General features: G+C 41.6%; 1 protein-coding gene across 6 annotated transcripts in view; it reads right to left on the bottom strand.

The window, feature by feature from the left end:
- Window positions 1-14,184, bottom strand: part of CTNNBL1 (catenin beta like 1) — a 175,189-nt gene that overhangs the window by 91,658 nt on the left and 69,347 nt on the right. For all 6 annotated transcript variants that reach the window (XR_014831781.1, XR_014831784.1, XR_014831782.1 and 3 more), the window contains 4 exon segments: window positions 11,547-11,638; window positions 5,799-5,871; window positions 5,502-5,560; window positions 3,893-4,041 (listed from right to left, as the gene is read on the bottom strand). Coding sequence is in view for 2 of the 6 variants with exons in the window: in NM_001444303.1 (NP_001431232.1) it covers window positions 3,893-4,041; window positions 5,502-5,560; window positions 5,799-5,871; window positions 11,547-11,638 (373 nt within the window). In the remaining 4 variants the exon portion in view is untranslated.

Below are 14,184 nucleotides of genomic sequence, written 5' to 3'. Positions count from 1 at the left end.
GAATCCGGAAATAAACCCTGACACCTATGGTCAATTAATCTTTGACAAGGGAGGAAAGAACATAAAATGGGAAAAAGAAAGTCTATTCAGCAAGCATTGCTGGGAAACCTGGACAGCTGCAGGCAAAGCAATGAAACTAGAACACACCCTCACACCATGCACAAATATAAATTCAAAATGGCTGAAAGACTTAAATATACGACAGGACACCATCAAACTCCTAGAAGAAAACATCGGCAAAACACTCTCTGACATTTTCTCAGGTCAGTCTCCCAAAGCAATAGAAACTAGAGCAAAAATAAACCCATGAGACCTCATCAAACTGAAAAGCTTTTGCACAGCAAAGGAAACCAAAAAGAAAACAAAAAGACAACTTACAGAATGGGAGAAAATAGTTTCAAATGATGCAACTGACAAGGGCTTAATCTCTAGAATACATAAACAACTTATACAACCCAACAGCAAAAAAACCAATCAATCAATGGAAAAATGGGCAAAAGACCTGAATAGACATTTCTCCAAAGAATATAAACAGATGGCCAACAAACACATGAAAAAATGCTCAACATCGCTGATTATAAGAGAAATGCAAATCAAAACTACCATGAGATACCACCTCACACCAGTCAGAATGGCCATCATTAATAAATCGACAAATAACAAGTGCTGGAGGGGATGTGGAGACAAGGGAACCCTCCTGCACTGTTGGTGGGAATGTAAACTGGTACAGCCACTATGGAGAACAGTTTGGAGATACCTTAGAAATCTATACATAGAACTTCCATATGACCCCGCAATCCCACTCTTGGGCATCTATCCAGACAAAACGCTACTTAAAAGAGACACGTGCACCCGCATGTTCATTGCAGCACTATTCACAATAGCCAGGACATGGAAACAACCCAAATGTCCATCGATAGATGATTGGATTCGGAAGATGTTGTATATATACACAATGGAATACTACTCAGCCATAAAAAAGAATGACATAATGCCATTTGCAGCAACATGGATGGAACTAGAGAATCTCATCCTGAGTGAAATGAGCCAGAAAGACAAAGACAAATACCATATGATATCACTTATAACTGGAATCTAATATCCAGCACAAATGAACATCTCCTCAGAAAAGAAAATCATGGACTTGGAGAAGAGACTTGTGGCTGCCTGATGGGAGGGGGAGGGAGTGGGAGGGATCGGGAGCTTGGGCTTATCAGACACAACTTAGAATAGATTTACAAGGAGATCCTGCTGAGTAGCATTGAGAACTATGTCTAGATACTCATGTTGCAACAGAACAAAGGGTGGGGGAAAAATGTAATTGTAATGTATACATGTAAGGATAACCTGACCCCCTTGCTGTACAGTGGGAAAATTAAAAAAAAATAAAAAAAGAAAACAATTACAGAAAAAAGACTACAAGGAATATGCATCCAAAGATGGGTTGTGTTTGGGTGACAGAGCTGTTTTTTAGCTTCTTGGAGACAGGAATTCTGTCATTCATTTCTGCATAAGCCAAGCAGTTAACACAATATCTTATCAGTGTTTTACCAGTAGTTAAGTGATCTGGAGATTACCAACCTCCATGAAAAAGACTTTAGACTAATGGTAGTAAGCATGATTCAAGATCTTGGAAATAAACCAGAGGCAAAGATTGATAAATTACAAGAAACACTGAGCAAAGAAATAGAGGATTTAAAGATTAAGTAAGCAGAGATGCAAAATATGATAAATGAAATAAGAAATTCACTGGAAGGAACCAACAGCAGGATATAGGAGGCAGAAGAATGAAGAGTGGGAGTTCCCGTTGTGGCTCAGCAGTTAACAAACCCAACTAGTATCCATGAGGATGGGCGTTTGATCCCTGGCCTCAATCAGTGGGTTAAGGATCCAGTGTTGCCATGAGCTGTAGTATAGGTTGCAAGTGTAGCTCAGATCCCACATTGCTGTGGCTGTGGAGTAGGTTGGCAGCTACAGCTCCAATTCAACTCCTAGCCTGGGAAACCTCCATATGCTTTGGGTGCAGACCCCAAAAAACAAAAACAAAAAAACACAAATAAGCAAGGTGGAAATCACTAACACAGAACAAAAAAGGGAAAAAAGATTGAAAAGAAATGAAAACGGTCTAAGAGAACTCTAGGATAATGTTAAACACACCAAAATCTGTATTATAGCGGTGCCAGAACAAGAAGAGAAAGGGCCAGAGAAGATATTTGAAGAGATAATAGCTGAAAATTTCCCTAACATAAGAGAGGAATCACTCACTCAAATCCAGGAAACACAACGAGTAACATATAAAATAAACCCAAGGAAGAATACACCAAGACACATATTAAACAAACTGACCAAAATTAAAGACAAAAACACAGTATCTTATCAGTGTTTTACCGGTAGTTTTGCATCTCTTTTTTTCTAGGTTATATTTAATAGATATGTATCAATTCTAAAATTTTTCAAAGAAATAGTTTAACAGAATTTTCAGTATACATGAATATATTTTAAGACTGTGGACTCTGGCTCAATTTCATAAAGAATTAATCCCATAATGGTTAGTCTTCCAGACGTGCAAACACGCTCTCACATCTCTCAATTTATTTATTTATTTATTTATTTATTTATTTATTTATTTATTTATTTATTTATTTATTTTGTCTTTCTGCTATTTCTTTGGGCCGCTCCCGCGGCATATGGAGGTTCCCAAGCTAGGGGTCCAATTGGAGCTGTAGCCACCGGCCTACGCCAGAGCCACAGCAACGCAGGATCCCAGCCGCGTCTGCGACCTACATACCACAGCTCACGGCAACGCCGGATCCTTAACCCACTGAGCAAGGGCAGGGACCGAACCCACAACCTCCTGGTTCCTAGTCGGATTCGTTAACCACTGCGCCACGACGGGAACTCCACACCTCTCAATTAAAAAAAAAAATCTGTCCACTGACACAATTCCCTCCTCTGGTTAACCCTTCACCCCATTTCTCTAGTCCTCTTCCAAGCCAGGTTTCTCAAAAGAGCTATCAATGACAAGCTATCTCCTATTTACTTTTCACTTAGGATTCTGTGAAATATATTAACATGATAATCTACTTCAAAACTTTAAGGAATTAAAGCATACATAATAACATATACAAAGAAAGTACTATAAAGAAAAGTTCTAGAACTGTCAATACACTTTTATATCTACTATGCTACCACATAGCACATGCAGAATTCATTACCGAAAACCATGTATAATGAAAACTATGAATTATATTCTGCTGTCAATAATAAAAATATGGACAAACATATTGCAGATATAGGTCTGTCTGTGTGGCATATAAAGAAAATGGGGCTAAGTTTAGAAATTAACATAGGATTATGTTTAGAAGTTAATGACTATATTTCCTAAAACCAACACACTAAGGAGCAAAGAACATTCCCTTTGATGGAGTGGTCCTGCTACCAAATGATACAACAATAGGGCACAAATAGACAAAAAAAAAAAAAAAAAAAAAAAAATTGCTGAACCTGTGGCGCTCGCAAGTTCCCAGGCTAGGGGTCACATGGGAGCTGCAGCTGCCAGTGTACACCATAGTCATGATAACACTGATTCTGAGCCGCATCTGTGACCTAGGCCACAGCTTGTGGCACCACCAGATCCTTAACACAGTGAGGCCAGGGACTGAACCTGCATTCTCACAGAGACAACACTGGGTCCTTAACCTGCTAAGCCACAATGGGAACTCCCCAAAATATACCTTTTAAGACCACACACATACCTAAGACTTTCCTGTTTTATATATCTAGGAAATTCAATAAAAGACCATAGCTACATGTTCTGGAATTTAGGCTAACAGTGAGGAGTTGGGCAAAAAAAAAAGGAGAGCTAGGAGATAATGGGCCACAAGAAGCATACCTGAGCATGAGATTCATCAGCTGAAGACCCTCGCCCTTCAGGAAGCGCTCACGATTGGAACTGAGCATTAGGCAGGAACAGAGTGAATCAAACAGATTCTCCATCATCTCCTGCTCCTCAGCTGTGCTAGGATTGTGTCTTTTAAACACCTGTCAAACAGAGATGTCAGAAAGCATAGAACCATGAGAGAATATCTTTTCATCAACCAGCACTCAACAAGTTCCAAAGCCTGTCTACCCCAACAACCCTATAAGTGAAGAAATACAAGCTTACCAAACAAAATACTCATCTGTTTCTATTTCAGAGAAGTTGGACTTTCTGACTCACAGGTATTAAACTAATGGCTATCAGTTCATGCAAAAAACCCAAAACATTCAACTGACCGTTGGATCCATGAGCGATTGATAGCTCCAAGGAGCAGATTTAACAAAACTTTTTTATTGTGAAATATACTCCCATGTAGAAAACTCTCTAAAAGACATGCACAGCTAAATGAATAAGGTGAACACCTCTGAAACCACCATCCAGCTCAAGAAACAACTTTGCCAGCTACCTCCAAAGACTTCCACTTGCCCCACCCAACCACAACCCACTTCTTCCCCCCCTCAGAGAAACCACAATCCAGAAGGGCAAATCTTGGCTCAATATACGAGTTTCCTAACCATGAGGGCTACTGAATTGCCTCCTATACCAGCTGCAGCTCTAAGTCAGGGAAACAGCTGAAAGCAGAAGTCTTTTGTCTTTGCCAGAAATCTATGGCATGTTAAGAAGAAAGACTTTTAACAGTGTATACATACCCATGCAGTCTGCTACAAAATGATCAATAATCTTACAGGAACAGGATTAAGAACTTTCCCAGAATTGGAAGCAGATTCACATTTCAAAGCCCTATTTTTTGGGGTGGAGGCCAAGCCACTCAGGCTGCTGGCACCAAGAGGGAAGCTGTATGCAAACTGACATCTCAGACACTCCCAACACTCTCAACATTTTATCCAAATATCTATTTTCAGCCCTGGTTTTGGAATAGCACAGATGAGATTTGATAGAAGAAATCTTAACAGTATTTTCAGAATGCCAGCAGAACAACATTTCAATGAGATTTACGTTTCTTACAATGAGCAAATGGCAATTTCTAATTTCTTTTTCCAGCCTCCAGTGCCATATCCTTCCCTGTCCTCCTCTATGACCCTTATTCCACTTGACTTTGAACTTGCACTCCTGCAGCTGTGGATCCTAAATGAATAGGCTCCATTTTCGTGGCAGATGGACAGGAAAGAGTGAATAATCTTGGGAGTGGGTCAAACGAAAATGATATGTTATTCCTGGCCCAAGAATACACACTGAAGCAGGAAGCACACCTCTTTTGGACTGACAAATATCAGAAGACTCAGAAAGTCCACACCAGACACAGTGTGACATCTGGTCATAAAGAGCAAATGACTAAGAAAAGGAGGCAAACCTTACACTGCCAACGTGACCTCAACCTGCCAACATACTCCATATGGCTTGCATCACATGGCTTACTCCTTCCCACAATTTCCGGCTCCACCTCCCATTTAAAGAAAGCCATATATCTTCGTGGCAGACAGGAAGCCTAAGAATTACTCACGGATAACTGCTGAAGAAGCACATCGATTCCATCCAGCTCCCCAAGCAATTCCCTGTTTTCTAAAAGGGGAAAAAAAATAGAGGAAGAAAAAAAATGAAGCTAACTGTCAGATTTTACAGCCGTCTAACACTGATACATCAGCAAACAAAATCAATACAGCTTGACGGAGTACAAAAGCTGCACAGAGAGCGAGAGGGAGAGCAAGGGGATGCCAAAGGCAAGAGAGCTTGCTGTCATGATCTGAAACAAGCCTGGCTCCTATCCTAACAGAATATCAATACTGAGAGGGAGCCTCACCATCATTGTCCTGGAGCAATATGGCCAGCACTTCACTGCAATACAGTTTGTTGGCATCGAAAGGCATCTTTGCCTGTGGGGAAATAGGAGAAATGAGAAGAACGTGAGGGGCCCTGCTTCCTTCCCTAGGACACATTTTTCACAAGTACTAGAATCCGAGGTAGAGAGAAATACAAGTTAGAAAGGGAAAAGGCAGGTTAAGGGTTAAAAAACGAGACCAGACTCAAGTACTACATAGCAAAACAGCAAATGGCAGATGTACACAATGGCTCTCACACACCTCACACCCAGACAAGAATGTCACCTCCTCTGGGAAGCCTTCCCAGATTCCCCATTTTGAGTCCAGGGATTATTGTTTAGCACATAGTACAAATTCAAATGTGAACCAGATGAATGATGGAAAGTTTTGAACTTTTACGACTAAAATCCATCATGAGGCTTCATTCACAAGCTAACAATCATAAAATCAGGCTGTCAATTAGCTTATAGATGATCAGAGAAGGTGAAAAGAAAGCAAGTTCTTGTTTAGATTAGTTGAATGTCATCATAACAAAGTAGCTCCTTTTGGATTTTTTTTTTTAATGCTTAAAATTTAATTTGAAATAATAAACCTATCTGCTGGTGGGCCATAATCTGCCTACTATTTAAAAAGGAAACCACATTAAATATGCAGAATTGCGTTAATATTTTAACACCCAAATTATTACCCACAGTTCTTTCCCAGCCTGCGGGCTCTGCTACTTGGAGCTGCAGAGGGGACGCATCTACTGCAGAGCCCATCCTTCATGGTCAGCCACACTGCTGCTTCTATAGCGGTGAGACTCAAGTACCTCACCATGGAGAAGGCCCCTTGGATCACGGGACACAAAGAGGAGCCAGCTTCACTGATGTGTTTTTATTTATCGTACCCTTGATCCTTAATATGTAGGCATAGAGATGACTGTTAATCAGCAGGAGCCTTGCTGCCTATCCAGGTTTTTGAACTGACGAATAATTACTGTACCTGGAAAGGACAGGGGAAGTGTTTATCTTTCAGCTAACACCTCCATCACCTTAGCGCCATTCACAGCTCTGTTTGGACATTGATTTTTCACTTAAGAAGGAAGAGTGGCAACACCCAGCATCTTTTCCGTTCTCTCTGCACATCTTCCTTATCAAGCCTAAGTGCACCCCACAGGGTTTCAGGAGGCTGACCAGGTACGACCCATCTTAGGTTAAAAGATCTGTAAATACAAGGTCTTATGTGTGCTGACTGCAAGGTATGCTCCCTGGGCAAGCTTAAGGCCTTGTTTCAGGAAATTCAGTACAACAGCCAGGGTTTAAATGCAATCTGTGAAATTTTCATTTCAAGAAAAACAGTTTTATACCAGTCAAAACACAAAAGTGAAAAGCCAAGGGGTATCTATATCAGAATGAAGGATTTCCTAATAAAATCACTTAACTCAAATTATTTAAGTTACATGTATTGCTAGTTTAAATTATTTAAGCCACACCAACTTATATGCAGCTTTTCAAGGGTCAAGGTTCTCATGTGAAATAAAATGCACTTAAGTAAAGGAAGCCAAAAGGCATCAGGCCACTAAAGCAATAGCCTTTCTGGTGGTTCCAATGCCTCTTGTCTTTTATTTGATTTTATAAATTCCTGTCTCTAAGGTTTGGGGAGGTTTCCTCTTTCATCCAACAAGCATTTCTTGGGCATTTGCTATATGCAAGACAAATAACTAAACATGACAGCAAATGGAGGAGAATTTGACATGAACCTGGTCCACTGAGGTCATATAAAAAATTACACTGAATCAAAATTAATTCTATCAAGTAATACAGTCACAAAAAAAAAAAAAAAAAAAAGGACATGAATCTAGGCTCAGACATATCCGGATTTAATTCATGAGCTTGTACTACTTATGTGACACAAAGTCTGGAGTTCCCAAACTGTGTGCGAAAGTACCTGGGACATCATACTGAATTCACAGGAGATTCCAAGGATTCAGGATTGCCAAGGAAAGCACAGTGACATCTGACACTGTTCATAGCAAGTGCATTAACCATTACAGGTACTTTTGATGACATCCTTTTTTGGTGCGAAGCTGGGTTTTGGTGGTTGTGGTGGTAAAAGAACTGTGTGAAAATCACTGTGGAATAGGAATGAAGATGCTGATGTTCAATCTGATTCCGAGGTTTAACAGGGTTTGCAGAACTCAAAAGGCACACACATCTATCGGGAAGTAATTGTGGTGTTTCAAAAGGAAATTTAAAAAATATATTTTCTTTCAATTCATACATATTTTTTTCAAATGGCTATTAAATTCTTAGGACATAAATATGTATTGTTTGGACTTTACTTTAAATGGGACTATTAGGTTCTTTTTAGCATAGGAACCTATAAAAACAGAATTACTGAGACACCAATAGCACCATAAATTAAGAATGGTCATCTAGGGAGTTCCCGTTATGGCCAACCTGACTAGTTGAACCAACTTGGATGCAGGTTTAAGCCCTGACCTCACTTGGGAGGTTAAGGATCCAGTGTTGCTGTGAACTGTGGTGTAGGTTGCAGACACGGCTTGGATCTGGCATTGCTGTGGCTGTAGTGTAGGCTGGCAGCTGTAGCTCTGATTTGACCCCTAGCCTGGAAACTTCCATATGCTGCATCTGTGGCTCTAAAAAGCAAAAAAAAAAAAGAAAGAATGGTCATCTGTCACCAAAGTAACATTTCCTCAAGTGTCTTTATCTGTAAAATGGAAATAATAAAACAATATCTTATTTGGAGAGTTACTATGAGAATTAAACAATACAGAAGTACCTAACACATAGTAAGTGCTGCAAGTTTTTCTGATGACTGGTATCCAAAATATCCTGGTCAGAATCTCCATTCTAACAGGTACAAACTATGTGATTTTGGCCAAATTACTCTGCCTCCCTAACCTAGCCTAACCTCCTAACATATCTCTTTTGTTAAGTGAGACTGTGGACTAGATGGAAAAGGAGACTAATGCTTCATGTCTAGCCAAAGACAAAAGTCACCAAGAAAGTTTTATTTGTTTAAATCTCAGCTGAAGGTGACAGCCTTCAAGCCTGGAATACCAAATGGCCAAATTATAAGAACATTTAGTCAAAATCAGGAAAAAGGAGAATTCATTGAGCAGATATAATTGCTTGGATTTTGCAAAGTCAGCCAATGCGAGTTGGAACTTCTGGGGCTCTCTTCTATCCAGGAGCCTGGTGATCCTAAATCTTTCAGCTGTCAGAGTAATTACAGAGTCAGGCATAGGTTTGTACTCAGCATGTACTAGCCTTGAATAAAATTAAACTTCACCTTTTTGGAAGCTGCTGCTTTTTTGGAAAGTACAAGACAATTATGCTACCACCCGCAGCTAGAAGCTGCAGGTTATTTCTGCAGCTCACCTCTGGTACCTGGAACACATGGGGCAGGTTCAAACACATCTATAGCCCTGTACAACTGTCAAAGCAGACTGTGTCCTACAAAATCCTAACTTCTGGTCATAAGAAGCTAAGGCTTTAGCATCAACCAGTTGTGTGTGTAGTATAACGTAGCCAATTCTCCATTCATTAGCTCATACACTGAATATTGCAACTGTTTTTGAAGCAGTGTTTTAACTGAAATACAAAAAAGGAATCTTAATTTTGTTTCTTTAGAAAACAAAAAAGTTTTGGAGGTATTTTTAGCAGTACACAACATCGTTATAAGTTTGTCCTTCCCATTAAGAAGTGAACTACGACGCTGTCTCTCTCACACAACTGTTATCTGCTCACCTGTTAAACCACTGAGTGAAACCCTCTGCAATATGTTTTATCCTTATTAGCAGCACAAATTAGTGAGGTTTCATTTAGTGGATGAAGAAATCCATCAGTATCTCTACATCTGCTAGGCTACCGGTACAAAAAAGGAGACTCACCAGTGTGCCACTCACTGAGGAATTACTTGAGGACTATTGATTAAGCATGGACAGATCGGTTAAATGGCAAGGTTTTATCACGCAATGGAAATATAGGTACTCTAGGATGGGGATCTCAGACGTCAACCTGCATCAGAATCACCTACAGGTTAAACACAGATTGCTGGCTCCAACCCAAGCTGGGCAGATTCAGTGAGTCTGAGATGGGTCAAAGAGTCTGCATTTCTAGAGTCCGCTGTGGTGCAGTGGGTTAAGAATCTGACTGCAGCGGCTCAGGTTCCAGTGTTGCTGCAGCCGTGGCCAGGCAAATGTGCCCATGCCCACAGATGGTAGTATACAGGCTAGCTGAATATCCTCAAGGCATATTAACATATGTCCACGTTATAGATTTAATGGGAACAAAGGGTTAAATAAGTAGGCGTGGGGAAGACCTAGACTGTCAGAGAGGTGGGGAACCGTGGGGCCTATGATATCTTAGGCAGGGTCTTCTTCCTTAGTCCTGCCAAAATAGTGGGGGATAAATCTGACCGGATGCACCTCAGACTCTCTGGGTCTCTATTACACTCTGAAGCACGGCCAAGGCCAAGAATACCTAAAGAATCATGCAAGCAAACACGTGCCTCCTGCTCACTGCAAAGTCTGGAATCCTTCTTCACCAAGATTATTTCAGCAACACAGAAGTGGTCCAAACTGCCCCTCATCACACCTTTGGTGAACACTACTCTGAGAGACGCTCCTGCCTCTCCCCTTCCTCAGTCACTCTATGGGACAGCACTACATGGGAAAAAGATGGATGGCCAAAAGGACTATGTGAGCAAGGAAGGAGAATGAATGATCCAATAGAAATAGGAACTCAGGATAGAAATAGGAAGCTAAGAGATGAATACAAATGGCTAATAAACTGAAAGAGTTGATCTTAAAACTCTAAATTAAAATAAAACGCCAGTTTTCACTTATTACTTAAACAAAAGTAAGTTTGAAAATAACCAGTGTTGCTAGCGAAAATAGACCCTCTCACCTCAGAGGGGCAACCATAAAGGGAAATACTGCAGTATCCACCAGAAAGGCTAACGTGCATTCTGTACTTCTAGGAATTTATCCTATAGATAAACTGCCAAAAGTATGCAAGAAAAAAAAAAATGTGTTGTGCATATGGGGCTATTCACTGCAGCACTGTTTATTTGTTTTGTTTTGTTATCTGGCTACACCCATGGCATGTGGAAGTTCCTGGGCCAAGGATCAAACCCATGCCCTAGCAGCAACCCAAGCCACGACAGTGACAACGCCAGATCCTTCACCTGCTGCACCATAAGAGAACTCCACTGCAGCACTGTTTTAACAGTGAAAAACTCTCTTAAACACGAGAATGGTTAATTTTGGAACCACCGTAAAATGGAATACTAGGTGCCCATTGGTCCAGTGAAGAAAATCAACTTGCAAAAGAAAATCACATACAATTCTATTTGTTAAACATACACACACTCCTATTTACACAGAAGATTTCTGAAAGGATAGATAAAATATTGCTAAGAGTGGCTGTCTCTGAGAAGTGGAACCAGAAGGAATCAGCAGAGAGGAAATTTTCAGTATAAGCTTTCTGTACCACATGAGTTTGTCTGTACTGAAGACATGTTCATATTATTTTCAGGGGTATGAAAGGCTATTTTTAAAGCACATGAGAGAAGAGAAGCGAAGAAAGACAACAGCTTGCCAAAAGATTCCGAAACTAGATCACACTGCCCAGGAATAACCATCTGTGCCAATGACCCAGTGTGGGACGTGCCCAGGGCAAAGAGAGGTTTGAGCTGCTGTCCCACAAAGCCACACTTACCTTCAGCCGCTTCAGCAGCCACTGCAGAAGACCCTGCTGGGCGGCCTCCGTACACATCTCTGGCCGGAACTCTGCCATGTTCTCCACAATAGCTGAAGGGAGACAGACACCAGTCATTTCAGAGGGCAACTTGGTTTCCATTTGCAACTAGCTTGCTCCCCTGGGAGGCATTTTCTTTCTCTTCCCATTTCCCTGTATTCCTCCCAGCCAGATGCTGTGTTGTCATTTGTAGAGTAACCAGGGAGATGTTAACTTTTTTTTTTTCCCTTCAAGTTATGTTACAAGTAAAACTCATAACTGAAAGTGATGAAATTCACTAAAGGAACAAGTGAAAAAATTTCTGTTAATAGAACAACACCACAGCAGAACACACAAAAGTATGACTATCCGTCTACTCCAAAGGCCCTCTTAGTCTCACTGTGCTGGAGTCCCTGAGACCTGTGACTAAAGAGACAGGGGGCCAGGCAGAAGCCTTAAGGAAAGACATCAGACGATGAATGCACACCCTCTTTCTTTCACGACTCATCCGTTTTCAGTTCTCTTTCTCTGGACACTACAAGGGAAACAAGCACGATCTTCACTGAACAAAACAATGTGTATCAGGGGGAAAGGCCTGTATTGTCAGGTACTCAAGAAATAAATATAACCGGTCCGGCTATCTCTTCACAACAACCAAACTGCTGTTTCATAGAAACATTTTATTTTTTTTTTTTTGTCTTTTTTTGTCTTTTGTCTTTTTTGTTGTTGTTGCTATTTCTTGGGCCGCTCCCGCGGCATATGGAGGTTCCCAGGCTAGGGGTTGAATCGGAGCTGTAGCCACCGGCCTACGCCAGAGCAACAGCAACGCGGGATCCGAGCCGCGTCTGCAACCTACACCACAGCTCACGGCAACGCCGGATCGTTAACCCACTGAGCAAGTGCAGGGACTGAACCCGCAACCTCATGGTTCCTAGTCGGATTCGTTAACCACTGCGCCACGACGGGAACTCCTCATAGAAACATTTTAAATAAGGAGGCAAAAAAAAAGTGATTACATGATTATAATACCAAAAAAGGGGACATGAGAAAACAACAACTGGAGTTCCTATTGTGGCTCAGTGGGTTAAGGACCTGACGTTGCCTCTGTGACGTTATGGGTTCGATCCCTGGCCTCAACCAGTGGGTTAACAATCTGGCATTGCTGTGGCATAGGCCGGCAGCTGCAGCTTCGGTTTGACCCCTGACCCGGGAACTTCCATGTGCTGCAGGTGTGGCCATAAAAAGAAAAATAAAAACCCAAACCTCAAGTCCCATTCTAATACATCCGATGCTTTCATTTCCTTCAGGGTCCCTTCCGCTCCACACCCCAGGACATGTTATACCAAAAAGCAGAGGAGTCCTGAGCTCTCCAAGCACAATGACCAGAACAGAGTGGGTCTGAGCTCTGAGGACAAAGGGCTGAAGAAAGCACTCCACTTCCTATCTTCCTCCTTACTCTTTTGCCCGCATCAGCCTCGCCAACGGCAAGTTAAAGAATGACCAGGCAGCCCCTCAAGGAGTGGATGCAGAGCTATGGGAGCAGAGCAGCAAGGACATCCCCAAGAGATGAAGGTCAGTACAATACCTTCAATTACTTTCTTGTATTTTCTAAAAATTCAGCTCATTCATTTTAATCTCCCATGCCTTTATCTTACTCTTCTGCTTAAACTTTGGATGGCCTTCTATCATCTACTAGAATGAAATCCAAACATCTTGCCGTGGTTTAGAAGGTCTTTCACAACCTGGACAAACATACTCCTGGGGTCCCATCTCCCACCACACCTACCTCTTGCTGTCACAGTACCTCTCCAGTCTTTCGGCAAAGCCCTTGCCCATTCACAGCTTTACAAATGATACTGCCCTGCAGGAGGATCTGTTTCACATTTCTCCGTCCAAAGCACCTGTCTTCATACTCAGGCCCCACCAGCTACCTGCTCCTATCCAGCAATTCGGAAACCCTTCCTCTTCACTTCCACAGTGTTCCCCACTGTCTCCTATTATACCATTTGTCACCCTGTATCATCTTTCCTTTCTGTTCAAGACTTTCCCATCCGTCTGCCTCTTGAGGAATAGAACTGTGCCTAGTTCATCTTTAAACCACCCACTGCCTCGCACAGTGCCTGACAAACATCAGGTGCTTAATAAGGGAAAGAGGGATGACTCTCCTGAGCTGATGGTAAGGGATCAAGCAGAAACTAGGCAGCTCTCCATAGCCTGCCAGGCCTGTGCTTTTTCCATTACATCAGGCTCTTTTGATTAACAGTCAGTTAAGACTTTTGATAAGCTTGCTATTCAGCAAATTCAGCATCGGCTAACAGATGGCAATGCCAAATTCCGGCTGTAGACGAGAGCTAACCCCCAGATTACATATCGTTGTATTCTCTCTTCTCTGACTCCCTAGGTGCTATGTCTTCCTCCTTCTTTATGAAAATCTTCACAGTAGAGAGTATAAAACCACAAGAGAAATCGGTGGTAGACACAAAGGAGCTGAGAGAAAATTTAATCTCATCAAAATCTCTGCTTTTGCTGGGCCTTGTTCATTTCTCAAGCTCTGCTTGTAGATATGTCACCTTTGGTCTTATAAATAGCGAACAGTGATCAAGAGGACTACCCCAAAGCA

The sequence above is a fragment of the Sus scrofa genome, chromosome 17 (genome assembly GCF_054392235.1).
Source record: "Sus scrofa isolate SSC_HxYL_T2T_F1_AM1 chromosome 17, Sscrofa_HxYL_maternal_Yorkshire_Landrace_v2.0, whole genome shotgun sequence".
Taxonomy (NCBI): Eukaryota; Metazoa; Chordata; class Mammalia; order Artiodactyla; family Suidae; genus Sus; species Sus scrofa.
This window is presented reverse-complemented; position numbering and strand designations above follow the sequence as displayed.